This window comes from Chamaea fasciata, unplaced genomic scaffold (assembly GCF_029207755.1).
Source record: "Chamaea fasciata isolate MVZ Bird 193981 ecotype frontalis unplaced genomic scaffold, bChaFas1.0.hap1 SCAF_4, whole genome shotgun sequence".
Classification (NCBI taxonomy): domain Eukaryota; kingdom Metazoa; phylum Chordata; class Aves; order Passeriformes; family Sylviidae; genus Chamaea; species Chamaea fasciata.
In genome coordinates, this window is record NW_027094089.1 from 50,383,290 (window position 1) to 50,397,802 (window position 14,513).

General features: G+C 40.5%; 1 protein-coding gene across 2 annotated transcripts in view; it reads right to left on the reverse strand.

The window, feature by feature from the left end:
- The window catches only part of DGKQ (diacylglycerol kinase theta), an 87,906-nt gene that overhangs the window by 63,968 nt on the left and 9,425 nt on the right, over positions 1-14,513 (reverse strand). For both annotated transcript variants that reach the window (XM_066181506.1, XM_066181505.1), the window contains exon 2: positions 2,087-2,166. In XM_066181506.1, coding sequence (XP_066037603.1) covers positions 2,087-2,166 — 80 coding nt within the window. The remainder of the gene's footprint in view (positions 1-2,086; positions 2,167-14,513) is intronic.

A 14,513-nucleotide genomic window follows, 5' to 3' on the forward strand; every position in this document is an offset into this window, starting at 1 on the left:
TTCAATTAGATCAGGTTGCTCAGAGCCCTGTCCAACCTGATATTGAAGAAAGGAAATATTAAGAAAACAAACTTTCCACAAATTGTATAAATGGCTGTCATTTGTTTTTCGCTCTATTTTTTACGCAAATGCCAAGTCTGTCATTTGCTTTGACAGAGCCTGCATGCAAAACGATGTCTCCCATATGGCAGACTTCACTTGTGCAGCTGATCAGGATTAATGCAACTTGGATGACCATGTCAAGGAGGACATAACTGTCCAGAATGAATAGTACAATCCAGAGTTTTCAAAATAAAATCATTACAACTCAAGACAGAAAACACAGAAAACTCTTCAGAGCTAAACACAGCAACGCTGAACTGCAAACTGTTTCAAAGACTGACAACATCACCAAATAGCTATCCTCGCTGTGCAGTACAATTTGTGTTTATTGTTTACAGATAAATCACAAGATAAAAATTATGTTTTGGGGCAGATAGATTACAGGGACTGACAAAAGAGAAAAAAATTACACTGACGTCTACAACTGATGCAAATGGGAACACTAGTAAGATTAAATGGACAATTTTTACCATATAAAAGCAAAGGAACAAATACTATTTTGAACAATGAATTAAATTTAGAGCAAATCCACAAAAAAAGAAATCATAAATGTTTACAACATCCACACTCTGAATAAAATTACTGTTTTTCAGGTGGATTTTTGTCATCCCCCTAAAGGCCCTGGTAGATACCTACATCATCTGACTCACTAATCCTTTTGCTACAATGATTGATTGTGAGCATACTGAAAGAGCAGAAGATGCTAATTCTTAGTAAAAGCATTTCTCACTGCCAACATGTCCCTTTACCATAGGTTTTAAGACTTACAGCAGTAGTTCTTATTGTTTCACTGGCAAATTTCTATGTATTAGACACTTTTTTGACACCTCTCAAGATCAAAGGTATTTAAGGAAGGAGGAAAAGCAAAAAAGCAAGTTTTGCACAAAGCCTAGCAGCTTTATCACCTAGACAAAGCATATTGAAGAAAAACCAACGAGTAATTTCTCTCTATGCAATCCCAATAACTGAAATTGCATATTGTTTTCAAACTTCCATATCTTACCCCCTCTGCAGGCTTCCACAATGAAAAAGAACTTGTAAAATATTTTATGACACAAAGAAGTGAATCAACTTCCCTTCATAGGTCTATACAGTGAATTCCCATAAATGTGTTTTGAGTCAGCAGGTCCGAAATGAACATGACTGATTTTACAGCCATGTCTCATTCGACTTTTGTCTGTGGCTCCTTAAGGTATTTGTAATGTTTTATTACTTCTCTAGTAAATTTCTTATGTCCTCCCTTTTTGTTCCTCTTCTGTCGTCTTTTCCCAAGTGGATAACACACTTTGTTTTCATTTTAGCTTCTTAATACCTTAGTTACATCCTATTATCTTCTGCAAAGTTGATTCATGTTCCACACTCTTTGAATCAACCTCTTACACATGAAGTCTTGTGGGAGAAGGTCACAAGCCATCTGCAAGTACTTCATTACTTATCAAAATCGATTGTGAAGCACTGTAATGAAGAGAAGTCCTGCCCTCTTTTTTTGGCTTTCAAATCCTATACTTACAATGCAACAATTTTATTCTCTAGACACAATAAACATGAAGCTTCTTAAGATGCAGCCATCAACAGAAGACAAACACAGCTCCTTAGCTAGGCAGAGCAGCTTAATACGTAATAGCTGTAAAAAAACTGGTGATATACACAGTTCATCTTTATGACACATGGCACAGTTTTCATCAGTCGTTCCTTCCAATATTGCGAGACTTCCAGGTAATGACACACAGTAAGAACATCTAGTAATGTTTAAAGAATGCAAATAACTGATCTTCAAAGACAGACTATCTACAGTTGCTCATAGCAGACTTTTTAAAGGAAGTGTAGCTTTGCCTGTGAGCAGACATAAAAGCTTCAGTGATGACTAATACAATTTTTGCATTATGATATGAAAAAATCCCATTGCTATAGAGCACCATGTTCATTAGTGATAAATGTGTGGTATTACCCCAAGGACGAGACAAGCTAGTATCACTTTACTCACCCTTACAAGGCTGGGAGCAATACATGAGCATGCTATCTTGACATTCTTGAGGCACTTTTCATGAGACATGAAGTTGCAAACTGTGGAAATAAAATAAGAACCATGAGCAACTCTTCACAAGCAAGGCGCTTTAAGAAACACAAACAATCAAACAAAACCAAAAATAAAATCAGGAATATATCTTTTTAAACATGTTTGCTATACCCTAGGATTGAGAATGTACACAACTGAGCAGTGCATGAACTCCAGGTTGTTTTGCTACTAAGACACTGGCAATGGAAAAGGAAGGAGAGTTTATCCCAGAACAGTACAAGCCTACTGCAAGTCATGTCCTCCCACACTCTCTCTCTCCATGAGCTTCAAAATGAGTTCTTAAATTTCAAAAAAAGTTTTAAACAGTGCAAAACAGCTCTTTGATGTAGTCAAAGTAGAAAGACATGTTTTCAAGTGAATTATTCTACAAGCTAGTGCATGTAGAAACGTATAAATGTGAGAACACAAAGTATTGCTACAAACTGAGTGTAACAGATGAATGAGACAAAATTCAAGGTCACCAATTAATTATAGGCAGCTTTGAAAGTCAAAAGTAACTAACTGTTTCTTTTATTACGGTTGTATAATTCCATCCAAGCTCCACAAAGCATGCTTTCAAGGATGACAGGGTTTCAAAAGATCATTTCTCATGGAGGAGATATTTTCCACAGGTTGTTACCATGAATTTGCATTACCTTAAGCTGTGTGAAGAAAACAAGGGATTCTTTATTTCATTCTCACCACCACTGATTAATTAGGAACCAATAAGCCATGCAGCTAAGGATTTAGAGTCCTCTTTCTTTCAGACTTACTGTCCACCAGTTCAAACTTAAAGCCTTGTGCAGATGTTAAGGTCCTGATCTCTTGAGTGGAATCTCTGACCTCTCCCAGTGCCAGGGCAGATGATCACTCACCAGCAGCAACTGTTGCTGTACCATGGGGTTTTCCCATCCCTACTCTTCATAAGCACAGTGTACCACTTCCTAAGTTTCACAAGTATCTGACAACACCCCAAGTGCTTCAAACTTCCCATCTGCAGTCCACTGGCCATTGGGCATCACAGTGCTGCTCCCAGTTCACATGGAGTACGACATCTGGCTTTACAGCAGGCTCTGCCCATAAGCCATCACTTCCTGGGCCACTTTTCCTACCACATTCTTGGTGGTGGTTTGACTTGGTGTTTTAATAAAGAAAAAGGCCATGTGTGCACATGGCAACTCATGGAACATACAACCAGCAGCTCTTCAGCATACACTTGCAAAGAAACAGAAAACATCTCTTCTCCAGACCTCCCCAGCAAGGCAGGACATAAAAGCTGGGAGTCACTGTAACTCATGAGCTGCATAACACTTCCTAGAAAAATTATGGCTATTTATACCCTCCAATACCCAACACTTTTTCCACATAAGCATTTTTGTCTCTGTCCTCAAGACAGACTTCAAAGCAGAATCCAAAAGTAGGAAGAAGAAAACAGTGAATTATGCCCTGTAGGGACTCTAGCAATGTATTGATGTCCCACACAAATGGCATCTGGGTGAGAATTGCTCATGAAATACCAGATATAACACATAATCTTCTCCCCCTTTTGAAAAGACCACTCAGTCCTGCAGAAAAGTCTAGAAGGTGTAAAAAACTACTTTTGTTTCCTGTTTGGGAAAACAGTCACCATAATTCAGTTTTGGTATTTTTCAAACAGAAATTTATTTGTATATTTGTATTTTAACATGTTAGGTTTTATTTAATATTTTCTTTTAACACTGAAGTCTAACTTTGCATTTGCTAAACATTTTTATAAATAGAACTATCAAATTGCTCTCCAGGGAGGAAAAAGGATTATCAACACAAGAACAAAATGGATTTGACACTCTCCTGGAAGCTGATCGGTTCAAGACAAGACTTACTGTGGATCTGCCCAGAGAGAGCACTCATTTTGAGCTTAACAAAAGCACTTGCAGAGTAACTTGCAGTTCCTCCTCCAACCCTTCGTTGTCTGGATTGTTTTCCCGCCAGTCACATCCAGCCTCCTCTGTCTCAGGTTTTAATTTCTCAATTAACTTGCCCTAGCACTACAAGCAGTACTACTACAGCAATAACAATCTGCTTCTTGCAGCAATTCCCTCCTGCTGTCCTCACTGCAGGGTGCCACCGCACTTGGGTTTTGCAGCTTGTTTATGAGCACCGGAGCCACCAAGATTATCATTGCCACAGGTCACGTCGATGACTCCCAAAAAGAGACAGGTCCTGGAAGATACCAGGGGAGTATCTGCAGGAAGGGGAGTTCCTGCAGCCGAGGGCTCTCTCCAAGCACACCCTGTGCGTACTGGCGCACAGCAGACTCCAGCAACTCACAGGAAACAATACACTGCTTCAGCCTGTCACAGAGTCACCACAAGGGAACATGTCATATTCTGACATAAAGTAACAGTACCACAGCTCCTCAGTATTGCCTGGACAACTTGGCAAATAGTAATTTCATTTCGCTTGGCATTATTTGTGACTGCTGTAACTTGCTTGCATTCTTCTCACTTTTACCAACTTCAACTCCCAGCAAGCGCCTGCCAAGTTTCTTCTAATCTTTTAACGAAGGTTACAGATTACTGAACGACCTAGTTGACTAAAGTGCTAAATCTTGGTTTTGAAACAAAACATTAAATCAGTAACAAACGGCTTAGAAACTCAGAATTCTTTTTCCCAGCTATGACAGCACACTATTTATTTCATTTTTTGAAAAATCTAAGTGCAATGCATTAAAGAACATACTCAGCTTATTAATGAGAATATAAATACAAGTAAATTAAATGCAGTAATTCTCTGAGGCATCTTGTTAAATGTAAGACTTGTAAGAAGTCCCTGTCTTGGAGAGCTTACTAGAACGGATGGCCTGATATATGTAGAAGTGTTGCATAAATGGAAAATCTCTACAGTCCTCTACAGAAAGCCCTATAAATGTACATAGATTACATGAAAGAATTACAAGAGGACTAAAATAAAACAGAGAAAGGAAAATGTTCAAGATCTAATGCTGCATCAGACACTTATAGACTCTGCAGCAGCTCAGCCATTGCACAGAGAGAACGAGCACGCTGATTTTATACTGCAGCACAGAGGTGGCTTTTGTGCCACTCCTCCCCAGTCTTTTGCTAATAACGTCTAGCATTCAAGTTGCCTTTTTTTGACAGTTACACAATGGGCACATCTTTCCCTGGATGCACCATTACAACTCTAAGATCCTTTCCTGCCTAACTGTAAAAGCAGACTAAAGACTCAGCAGCTTGTAGGAGAACTTTTCCTCCCCTTCATTACCATCACTTTACATTCAACCATCCCAAGGAATAAAATGATAGGACTGAAATATACTTCTGTAATCCTCAGCAGCTGGTGTCAGCGTGAGTTCTCATCTTGTTACTGGCCTTTGTAGAGGAGGTTGTGGACTGTTAATGGAGAGTTGTGCAGCACAATCCCCCACACTGCCACAAATCCATGTGCAGCCTTGACTGAGTTCATTGCTTCCCTCTATCGCTTTTATCTGACAGCCAGACCTGGGCATGCAGTTAGTGTGTTTTTATTTTAGCATTTCACACACTGTGAATGCCAATTTTCAGTTCCAGGGGGAACCTTCCATGCACAATATCTTTGTTTATATCTGTTTTCTACTAAGATGCTCAGAAAAGCAAGGCTAAGAAAAGGCTGTGGTTAAGGTTACCAACTGACTCTGGAACTAGACTTGGGTGGCCAGGGGAATGAAGTTTATATCTTCCTAAGCACATGAAAATTTTATAGGATGAAATGAAATAAAGTTTCTACCAGATTAAATATTGAACAATTTGTGTTTTTTTCAACAACAGATTGAAGTATTATAGATTGTGTTATAGATTATCTTTTTCTAAATACATAATCTTAAGTAGGCTATTTTTAAAACTTATGAAGCAAAGGATGGAGAAACATGGGAAAAGTCCTCATCAGGTACCTAAAGTGCAACTTGACTCCTACTCTGAAGTGTCTCTCTGTACTCACAAGTAAACTTCCACACCCCAAGAATCTCTATCCTCCTTTTTCATAAGACAGCCTTCAACCCTTTACTGTACTTCACACATCAAATGAAACTCATCTGTAGTCACACCCTTTTTTCTTCTCAACAAGTCCCAGCTGCAAGAAGCAACATTTTCTGCCAATCAAAGACTGACAGATCTCTGAAGACAGGACCATGCCCCTTAACACTTCCCACCACACATTTACAGACTTAGCTGTAATAAGACTGCAGCGAGCCACAACTGCCCCAAACTCTGACTGCCACAAAAGGGTGCACAAGAATTCCAGAAGGTGTACACGAGAAGTCCAGCTTCCCACAGGTGGCAAAAGGACACGTACCTTGAGGCAGCTTTGGCCAGAGCGTGCATTGCTAGCAGAGGGTCCAAGAGCCAATTGTGTCATGGCTGTGAACTCCAGAGTGACAAGCACCAAGAGCAGGATTTAGTTTATGTTACCTAGAGAACTGCTGGGATTCAGTGGATCCCCTGGGAAGGTGACAGCATAGTCATTTTTTACCTTACCACTTGCCTGGTGCAACAGAGCAGCAACCTCTGCAACAAATGAAGCTTGGCAGCAGTTTCCTCAGGGCAGAAGGATGTGTGGTGCAGTTTCAAGCTTCGTGCTTCATAGCAAGCATAGCTAAGTTTTAAATGTAACAGGTACTAGAGAGAGAATAATGGCTCTTACCATTTACTCCAGGGGGGTAATTCATTCCAGCAGAGACTATTGACTTTCTTTTTAATACTTCCAGTAATTTTCATTTTTAGGAGCTCCAGTAAAGAGAGCATTACTGTTAAGAGTGTGCTACAACTACCTCTGACTACACAGTCTGAAGAGTTATGACCATGTTCTCACATGCTGTAAAATCAGCATGACTACTTTCAGTTTGCTAAAGCATAACAATTCACCAAAGACAAAGATTTTTAACTTCAAGTCAGTACACCAGATTATAAATTTGATCATGTAGCATACATCTAGCTTTTATCAAAATGAAATAATGAATTAAGCGTAAAACTAAACCCTCAAAACCCAGGCTTTCTGTAAAGCTTAGTGCTTTGAACAGACAGCCATCTGTACTTCTAGCAATATAAATATTTCTCTTAAACAGATCCAATTATGATGAACCTTTGTTCCATATGTCACCAACTTATATAAGGCATTCAACAATCCAGAACAAGAGGAAGTATTTGAATTTGCCTGCACTGCAGTCTTTCAAGTAGTCATTCTCACCCCTCCCCTCACTGAAAAAAACAAGACCTCAAACAAAACAAGATAGTGCTCAGCAACTGAAAAAAACCAGCTTTTTTTAAGAGCACTGTCAATCACTGCTAGAATATGAGTAAACAAGATGTTCTTATATTTTCTCTCCTATTCAGGAAGAAGATGTAAATACATATTCAGTCCAGCTAATACCCCCAGGATTGCCCTGAAACATAGTAGAGCCCTCTGCCTTCTGGTGGATCACCAAACCAAACTGCTTTACTCCAGAACCTGGAAGGTCTTCCAAAATTCCCATTTTGTTTGCCATCATTCACAGATATGTCACAGCTTCCACCTTGGTTCTGCCAGGACTCCTAGTCATGAAATTGCATCACTGGCTCATATAAAGAAGCTGTTGACAAGTGCTTGGGGAAGGAAGATGGGTACGGAAGTGCTGAACATGGAAGAATTAGTTTGCCCAGATTAGTTAATAGAAGTCCCCCATGCACACAAAGGCAAAGATGGCCACTGCAGGAGGCACAGCTACTGCAGCATGCTTAAAAGACAGAAGGAGGAAGGACAACTGCCTCCAGACAGACAGAGGAAAACAAACCAGAAATCTAGCAAAGCCAGGGAGTAAACCAAAAGCTTCAAAGCTGTTATGCAAGACAACAATAACAGTCTCTACTTTCCAAACAATGAATCAGTGGGACTTAAAGGGCATATCAGCACCAAGACAATTCAGCCTAAGTCAATATAACTCTTTCAAAACAAAGTTTTATTTTGGTCAAAACTAAGTAGGTTATTTCCTCTGCTCTGCCTGCTCTTCCATAGCATGTGCCTGACATAACAGAAGCTAAAATACGTATTTAATCTGCCTCTCTCCTTCAATGGCTTTATCACTCCCTTCTGAAGTTATCCTTGGCTTGCAAGCAGGCTTATTTTATTCAGCAGGACTGCCTTTGCCTTCACTGAAGAGATCTATTGACAGTAAAAACACAATAGCTTTCAGAAAATGCCCACAGGCTAATTAGTCACAGATTGGAGAAAAATACTTTTATTTTTTCTATCACAGTGTTCTTAAATTATAACAAAACACTTACCAGACTGCTTATCCAGATAGGATAGTTCAAGCTGGTGGAAGAGTCACTATTTTAAAGAGTAACTTAAATGCAACACTTTCATTTTACTGGAAGTTTGTGGGACTCAGCTTTTACATTTGTTACACAGTTTTGAGCTACTTTTCCTTTGTAACAGCTTGCCAACACAGATGCATTTAGCTTTTTTGTTTACAACTGGGACCACAGGCCAGTCTGAATACTGTGACTATTCACTGAAAGGAATGCTGAACACAGTACACGGACTTCACCAGCTTATTTCCCAATTCAGTAGAAACATGCAAAGACCTGTATGCAATACTAGTGTGCTCTCTCTGACAAAAACACAGTTTAAGTTTAGATGTCTGTTGTGCAATGCTTGCTAAATGTCACCAGGAAAGCTGTCACTAGAAGCTTTGGTCTTCCCAGAACATTTCAAACAATGGTGAGGGAGGAATGGAAAAATCTCTGAAATCTTTAATAAATCAAGCATTAAAAAGACCCTCCTTTCTCACTGTGGTGAGAAGCTTCAGGCTCTTGCTTTCTTAAAGTTCAACTAAACCACACTGTAAATACTCCTCTTCCTCAGAAAATCCAAATGAAAACCTTGTTAAGGTTTTCCAGATACCTACTGAGTATCCTTATAGATGACCTATATTCGACAGCTCTTTTCTCTCTCCAGCAATCTCTGGTCTTGTCAACTAGCCTGCTTCATATTTGCTTCTGCTTTAAATGGAGATACCAGTATATACCCTGTCTGATAAAAATGCAGTTTTTATCCACACAGTGTGAATTGCCTTGCACTTTGTATTTCCAGAATTATCTGCATGAGAACACCTTCTCTTTATAGGTACAGACACTCCAAAAAAATGTTTTCATAGCATCTGAGCTCTATAACTTCAAGGCAGCACATCTGATCCTATTCATTTGTTTTTCAGATATGCTGGTAGAAAATAACAAAGTAACAAGGAAAGTGAAAATAAGACAAGCTACTTATTAAGGAAACAGCCAGATAAGTTCAGTGGTATACTTGAACTGTCAATCATTTGGTTATAGAAGGTTTGCTTGAATTGTAGTAGCCTCACAAAGCACCTGTGCTACCTCAGCACTTCTCATTTCTCATCCCTAAGGCTGTAAATATTCTGAAGCCTACAACAAGTTATCCTGCTCCTACAACCTTCTGGTACTGTAAAATGAGTACTGAAAAATGAACTAAAGGAACCTCACCTGCCAAAACAGAGCTCTCACCATCCTCCCATCTCCTGACTCTACCCAGAGAAAATTTCTTAGATCCTGCTAAGCAGGACAAGCTAGAGCACCAACAGCTAGAGACAAAGGCACCTACGCTGTATGCTCAGTTTGATCGAGGCTTTGCACCCCAAGGAGAAAATAACTGCACAGAGAAGTTATACCACAGTAGCAAAACCAGCCATGTCCATTTGGTCAAGAGGCTTTTCTTAGCGATAACCAAAGCCATCAGAAAATCTAGACACTTTACCAGCTGTGTCTATACACAGAAGAGGGGTCTATCCCCTCCACTTAAGATGCTGCAGTCCACTCTCTTTCCAGTCTGTACAGTATGGCCAGTAAGAATACAGCCCAGATGAATATAGGCTGAGGTGTGAACAGAAAGAGAGCATCCCTGCTGAGAAGCACTTGGGGATGTTGGTGAATAAAAGGCTGAGAAAGCATGGCCAACAGGTCCAAGGAGCTGACTCTGCACCTTTACCCTGCTCTCACGAGACCCAACCTGGAATGCTGCATCCAGCTCTGAGATCCTCAGCACAGGAAAGAATGGAAACACGAACAGGTCTTAAAGAAGGGTCACAGAAATTATCAGATGGCTGGAGCACCTCTCCTTTGAGAGGCTGAGAGACTTGGGATTATTCAGCCTGGAAAGTGAAGCCTCCAGGAAGAACTTAGTGATGATTTTTAATACTTAAATGGGGCATATAAGGAAGATAGCAGGTCCCATTGCAATAGGACAAAAGGTAATACTTTTAAACTAGAAGAGGGTAGATTTGAACTGGAAGCAAGGAAGAAATTTGATATGATAGGGGTAGTGAAACACTGGCACAGGTTGTCCAGAGAGTTAGTAGATGCCCCATCTCTGGGAACATTCAAGGTCAGCTTGAAAAGGCCTTTGAGCAACCTGATCAAGTTGAGAATGTCCCTGCTTATCACATGGGATGTGTGGGAGTGGGGAGTTAGGCTAGATAATTCTTTAGGGCACTTCCAACCCATACTATTCTCTGATTCTATTCTGTGAAATTTTATGAGAAAGGTGAGTTCTGCATAGACTTTATTTTTTTTCCTCTTGAAAGACAGCTAGGCCAGACTTCCCATCAGTGAAATTAGGGTGAACACAGAATTTTACAGGCATGCCGTTTTAGTTACTGAACAGGTCCCTAGTATTAAGAGTGTTTTCTTCTTCAGACAGATGGAAGATGACTAGTCTCAAAATTGCATTCACATCCAGAAAGCACCAACATCTTCTCTTTTCTTGAAGATTAAGCCAAAGATAGGACAGTGCCATGGGACAAGGTGCTGGTCCACTGATGGAAAACTAAAAACCTCCAAAAGGGCTACAACATCGGGAAGAGTTCAACAATTCATCTCCTGACAACTCCAAAAAAAGAGATCCTTCAGAGGAAGAGGCCTCCCTCTAACAATGTGAAGTTGCACAGGGAGCCTGAAGGGACACAATTTTTGCCAACAACAATGTAACAGCGATAGACCATTGGCTGTGACTCTTCTCCCAGGAGGCTCCCAATCATACTGGCTATCAGCAGTCTTTGGGGATGCAGAAGGCAGGAGTCCAAAAAGAAATTGTCTCTGAACCACAAAAATCTGTCTGTCTGAGGGCAAACAATTAAGCACTCGAACAGCTCTTTCGTACAGGCAAAGGATGAAGATTGCCCACACAAGGCAGATGCAAGACCATTTAACACAGTTGTGGCTTTTCCCCAGGTTTTCCAGACTGCAGCATTTACGCAGCTAGAAAGGGTCAAGCCAGTTCGGAGGCTGACAGAAAAACCTCTGATCGCACTCCCTGCGCATGCAGTGAAAGGCTATAGATCCCAACAACCTTCAAAGAAGAAGGCTCTCCAATGACACCCAACTCATAGTTTCAGCAAGATGCCATGGGGATAAGAAAATCAAGTACCAGATACCACTAAAAGCCTCTTGAAGACCATTTTGCAAACAGAACTTTCTCCTGGCTCTGTCTTAAGCAGGTGCCTCTTCTGTCTTTTGCTGCAGCCTGCCCATGCAATCAACTGAACTCCAGTGGCTGGGGCAGAGATGGGCCTGCTTGGCAGTATGTATAAATGAAGCTGGACACAAGGGGCAGAGAAACCATGAAATAGTTAAAACCAGAAGAACAAGAAGATCCAGCTGGACCACAGAACCACCTACTGCAGGGCATGCACACTAGTGTCATAAATACTTACCTCCCTGCAGCTGTTGTCTGCAACAGCTTCTCCAAGTCACTGTTTTCAAGGTGATGCCTTACAAAGAGAAACTTTGTCAATTGTTTACCAGCACTGTCCAGCTGACTTACAGCTACTGGTCAAAACAAAGAGCTATAGCTTACAGCATTCAGAACAGCACAACAAAAATTACAAGGAAGACTGATCCAGCCCTCAATTTAAAGGAAAATGCACTAAAATGATTTGAGATTTACTGCAAGCATCCTTGCAACGAAAACTTCATCATAGAATCATAGAATGGTTAGGGCTGAAATGGACCTTGAAGATCATGTAGCTTCAATACATCCTGCCATTCACCACACCAGGTTGCTCAGCAGACCATTCAACCTGGCCCTGAACATCTTCAGGAACGAGGCATTCATGGTTTCTTTGGGACATCTGTTCCAGCCTCTGGACAAAGATATTCTTCCTAACATCTAATCTAAAGATGTTCTTTTTCAGTTTAATATCATTGTCTCTTTTCCTGTCACTATCTGCCCATATAAAAAGTCCCTCTTCCTCCTTTTTATAACCTCCTCTTAAGCTACTGAAGGCCTTATTTTCTCCAGACTGAACAACCCCAGCTCTCAATCTGTCTTTATTGCTGAGTCACTCCATCCCTAGAATCATCTTCATGACTTCCCTTTGGACACACTTTAAGAGGTCCATGTCTTTCTTGTGCTGAGGATCCCAAGCTGGATGCAGTGTTCCAGGTGGAGTCTCAAAAGGGCAGAGTAAAAGAACAGAATCACCTACCTTGACCTGCTGGCCACACTGCTTTGGATGCAGTCTAGGATGTGCTTGGTTCTGGCATTGCCAGCTTGAGTCCAGCTTTTCATCCATGACAACTCTCAAGTCCTTCACCACAGGGCTGCTGTCAACTGACTTCTTCTCCCAGTCTGTACTCTTGTCTGGGATTGCCCCTAGCCAGTTGCAGAACCTTGCCCTTAGACTTGCTGGCTTCATGAGGTGATCGTGCCTAGGCACCCTGCATGAACACTGCACGGTTCCAGCCCTCACACATGGGACCTCCTGCAACACTGTCACTCGTTACCCAATACAGCACAAATAAATCCACACACTACTACGTCAGTGTCATCCTCCTCAATAACAACACAGATGTCTCCTATGAAAAAACAGCCCTGTTAACACTTTGCTACATTAGACATACCTACGCCATAATGCCTCCACACATTTAAAGGGAAATAACAGTAGCACATCTCCAACTTTGAAAAAGAAGAATTCAAGTTACACTTAAATAAATAGGGTGGATCTTAGCTGAACATAATGCACAGTAGGACTTCATAAACTATGACAGAATTTTGGCAGAAAAATGAGATACTGACACAGTTGCCTGAACACTCTCACAATACCCAAAGACTTGGAGACATTCTCAACATTACAGGCTACACACCAGCTGTAATACACATCAGTACTGAACCTATGGGGCATATCACCAGTGACACACAGAGTAAACCCATGTGTATCCCAGGTACACAGAGACTCAGTGAGTTAGCTCTGTGCTTTTAGCAGTGGGGGAAACTGAGAATTCCCTCCAAAACACACATAAGATGTTGATTGGACCAAGGAGAGCGAGGCAGCATTTCATATAAACACAGTCTTTTCCACTCAGTGATATAACCAGAAGACAGGAGGTTTGCAATCCCTCTTCTGACTCTTAAAAACTGAACACAGAACATAAAAATATAATAAAAAATCCTGAAGATACTAGAAGAAAAATCACTGCTAAGCTTAGCTACAGGAACACCCACATACCTCCATAGCACAGTTACAATTTTTCAAGAAAAGTTGGATACAATTAAAACATAGGTCTCATTATTCATCTACATAACCCCATAATAAATTTTCTTCCACTTTTAATTTGGGTAATCCCTGGATTATATAAGGCATCTCAACACTTCCTAGCAACATAAAACAAGGAAAAATCCAAAATAACCCAGAGCTGCCCTGGCAACCTTCCTTGTCATTCTTGTAGCGCTTCATTTCAAAGTTGCATCACACTCAGAAGTGTATAAAACTACAGGATCTGAGTGAAAAAAACTCAGACCTGGAAAGAATAGAGGGGAAAAAATGCAGAAAGCAAAGAAACAGAATCCTGCGCCAACTGGGTAAGTACATTCAGTATTTTCTCCAGTGTGGTTACTACAAAGCTATTGACAAGGTCAGGAAACTAAAGACAAATAATTCACACAGTGGTGAATCAGGAAAACAAAACACTCACAAGGCACTATTTCCAAAAAGCAAACTGAAAGTACTGATCTCTGTGACTTTTTTTTTAATCCTGATTCTTAATGTTATTCACTTCAAGCATTTTAGAAAGATTACTTTTAAGAAAGTGTGAGGATTTAAGTTCCACCACTTAGGCTTGAGTCATTGATGAGACCAAAGACTCTATCCATCCTGAATTAAAGCAACAGTCTCACATGTCTAAGATCATACAAAATTCATAGAAGATGAGTGTTTACATCTATCTGGAGATCAGAAGCCTGCAGTATAAGTTATATATACCATTGGTAAACACACCAGAACTTCCAAGATAAAATGACTCTGTTCATAAACACTAAAATTCAAAATTCA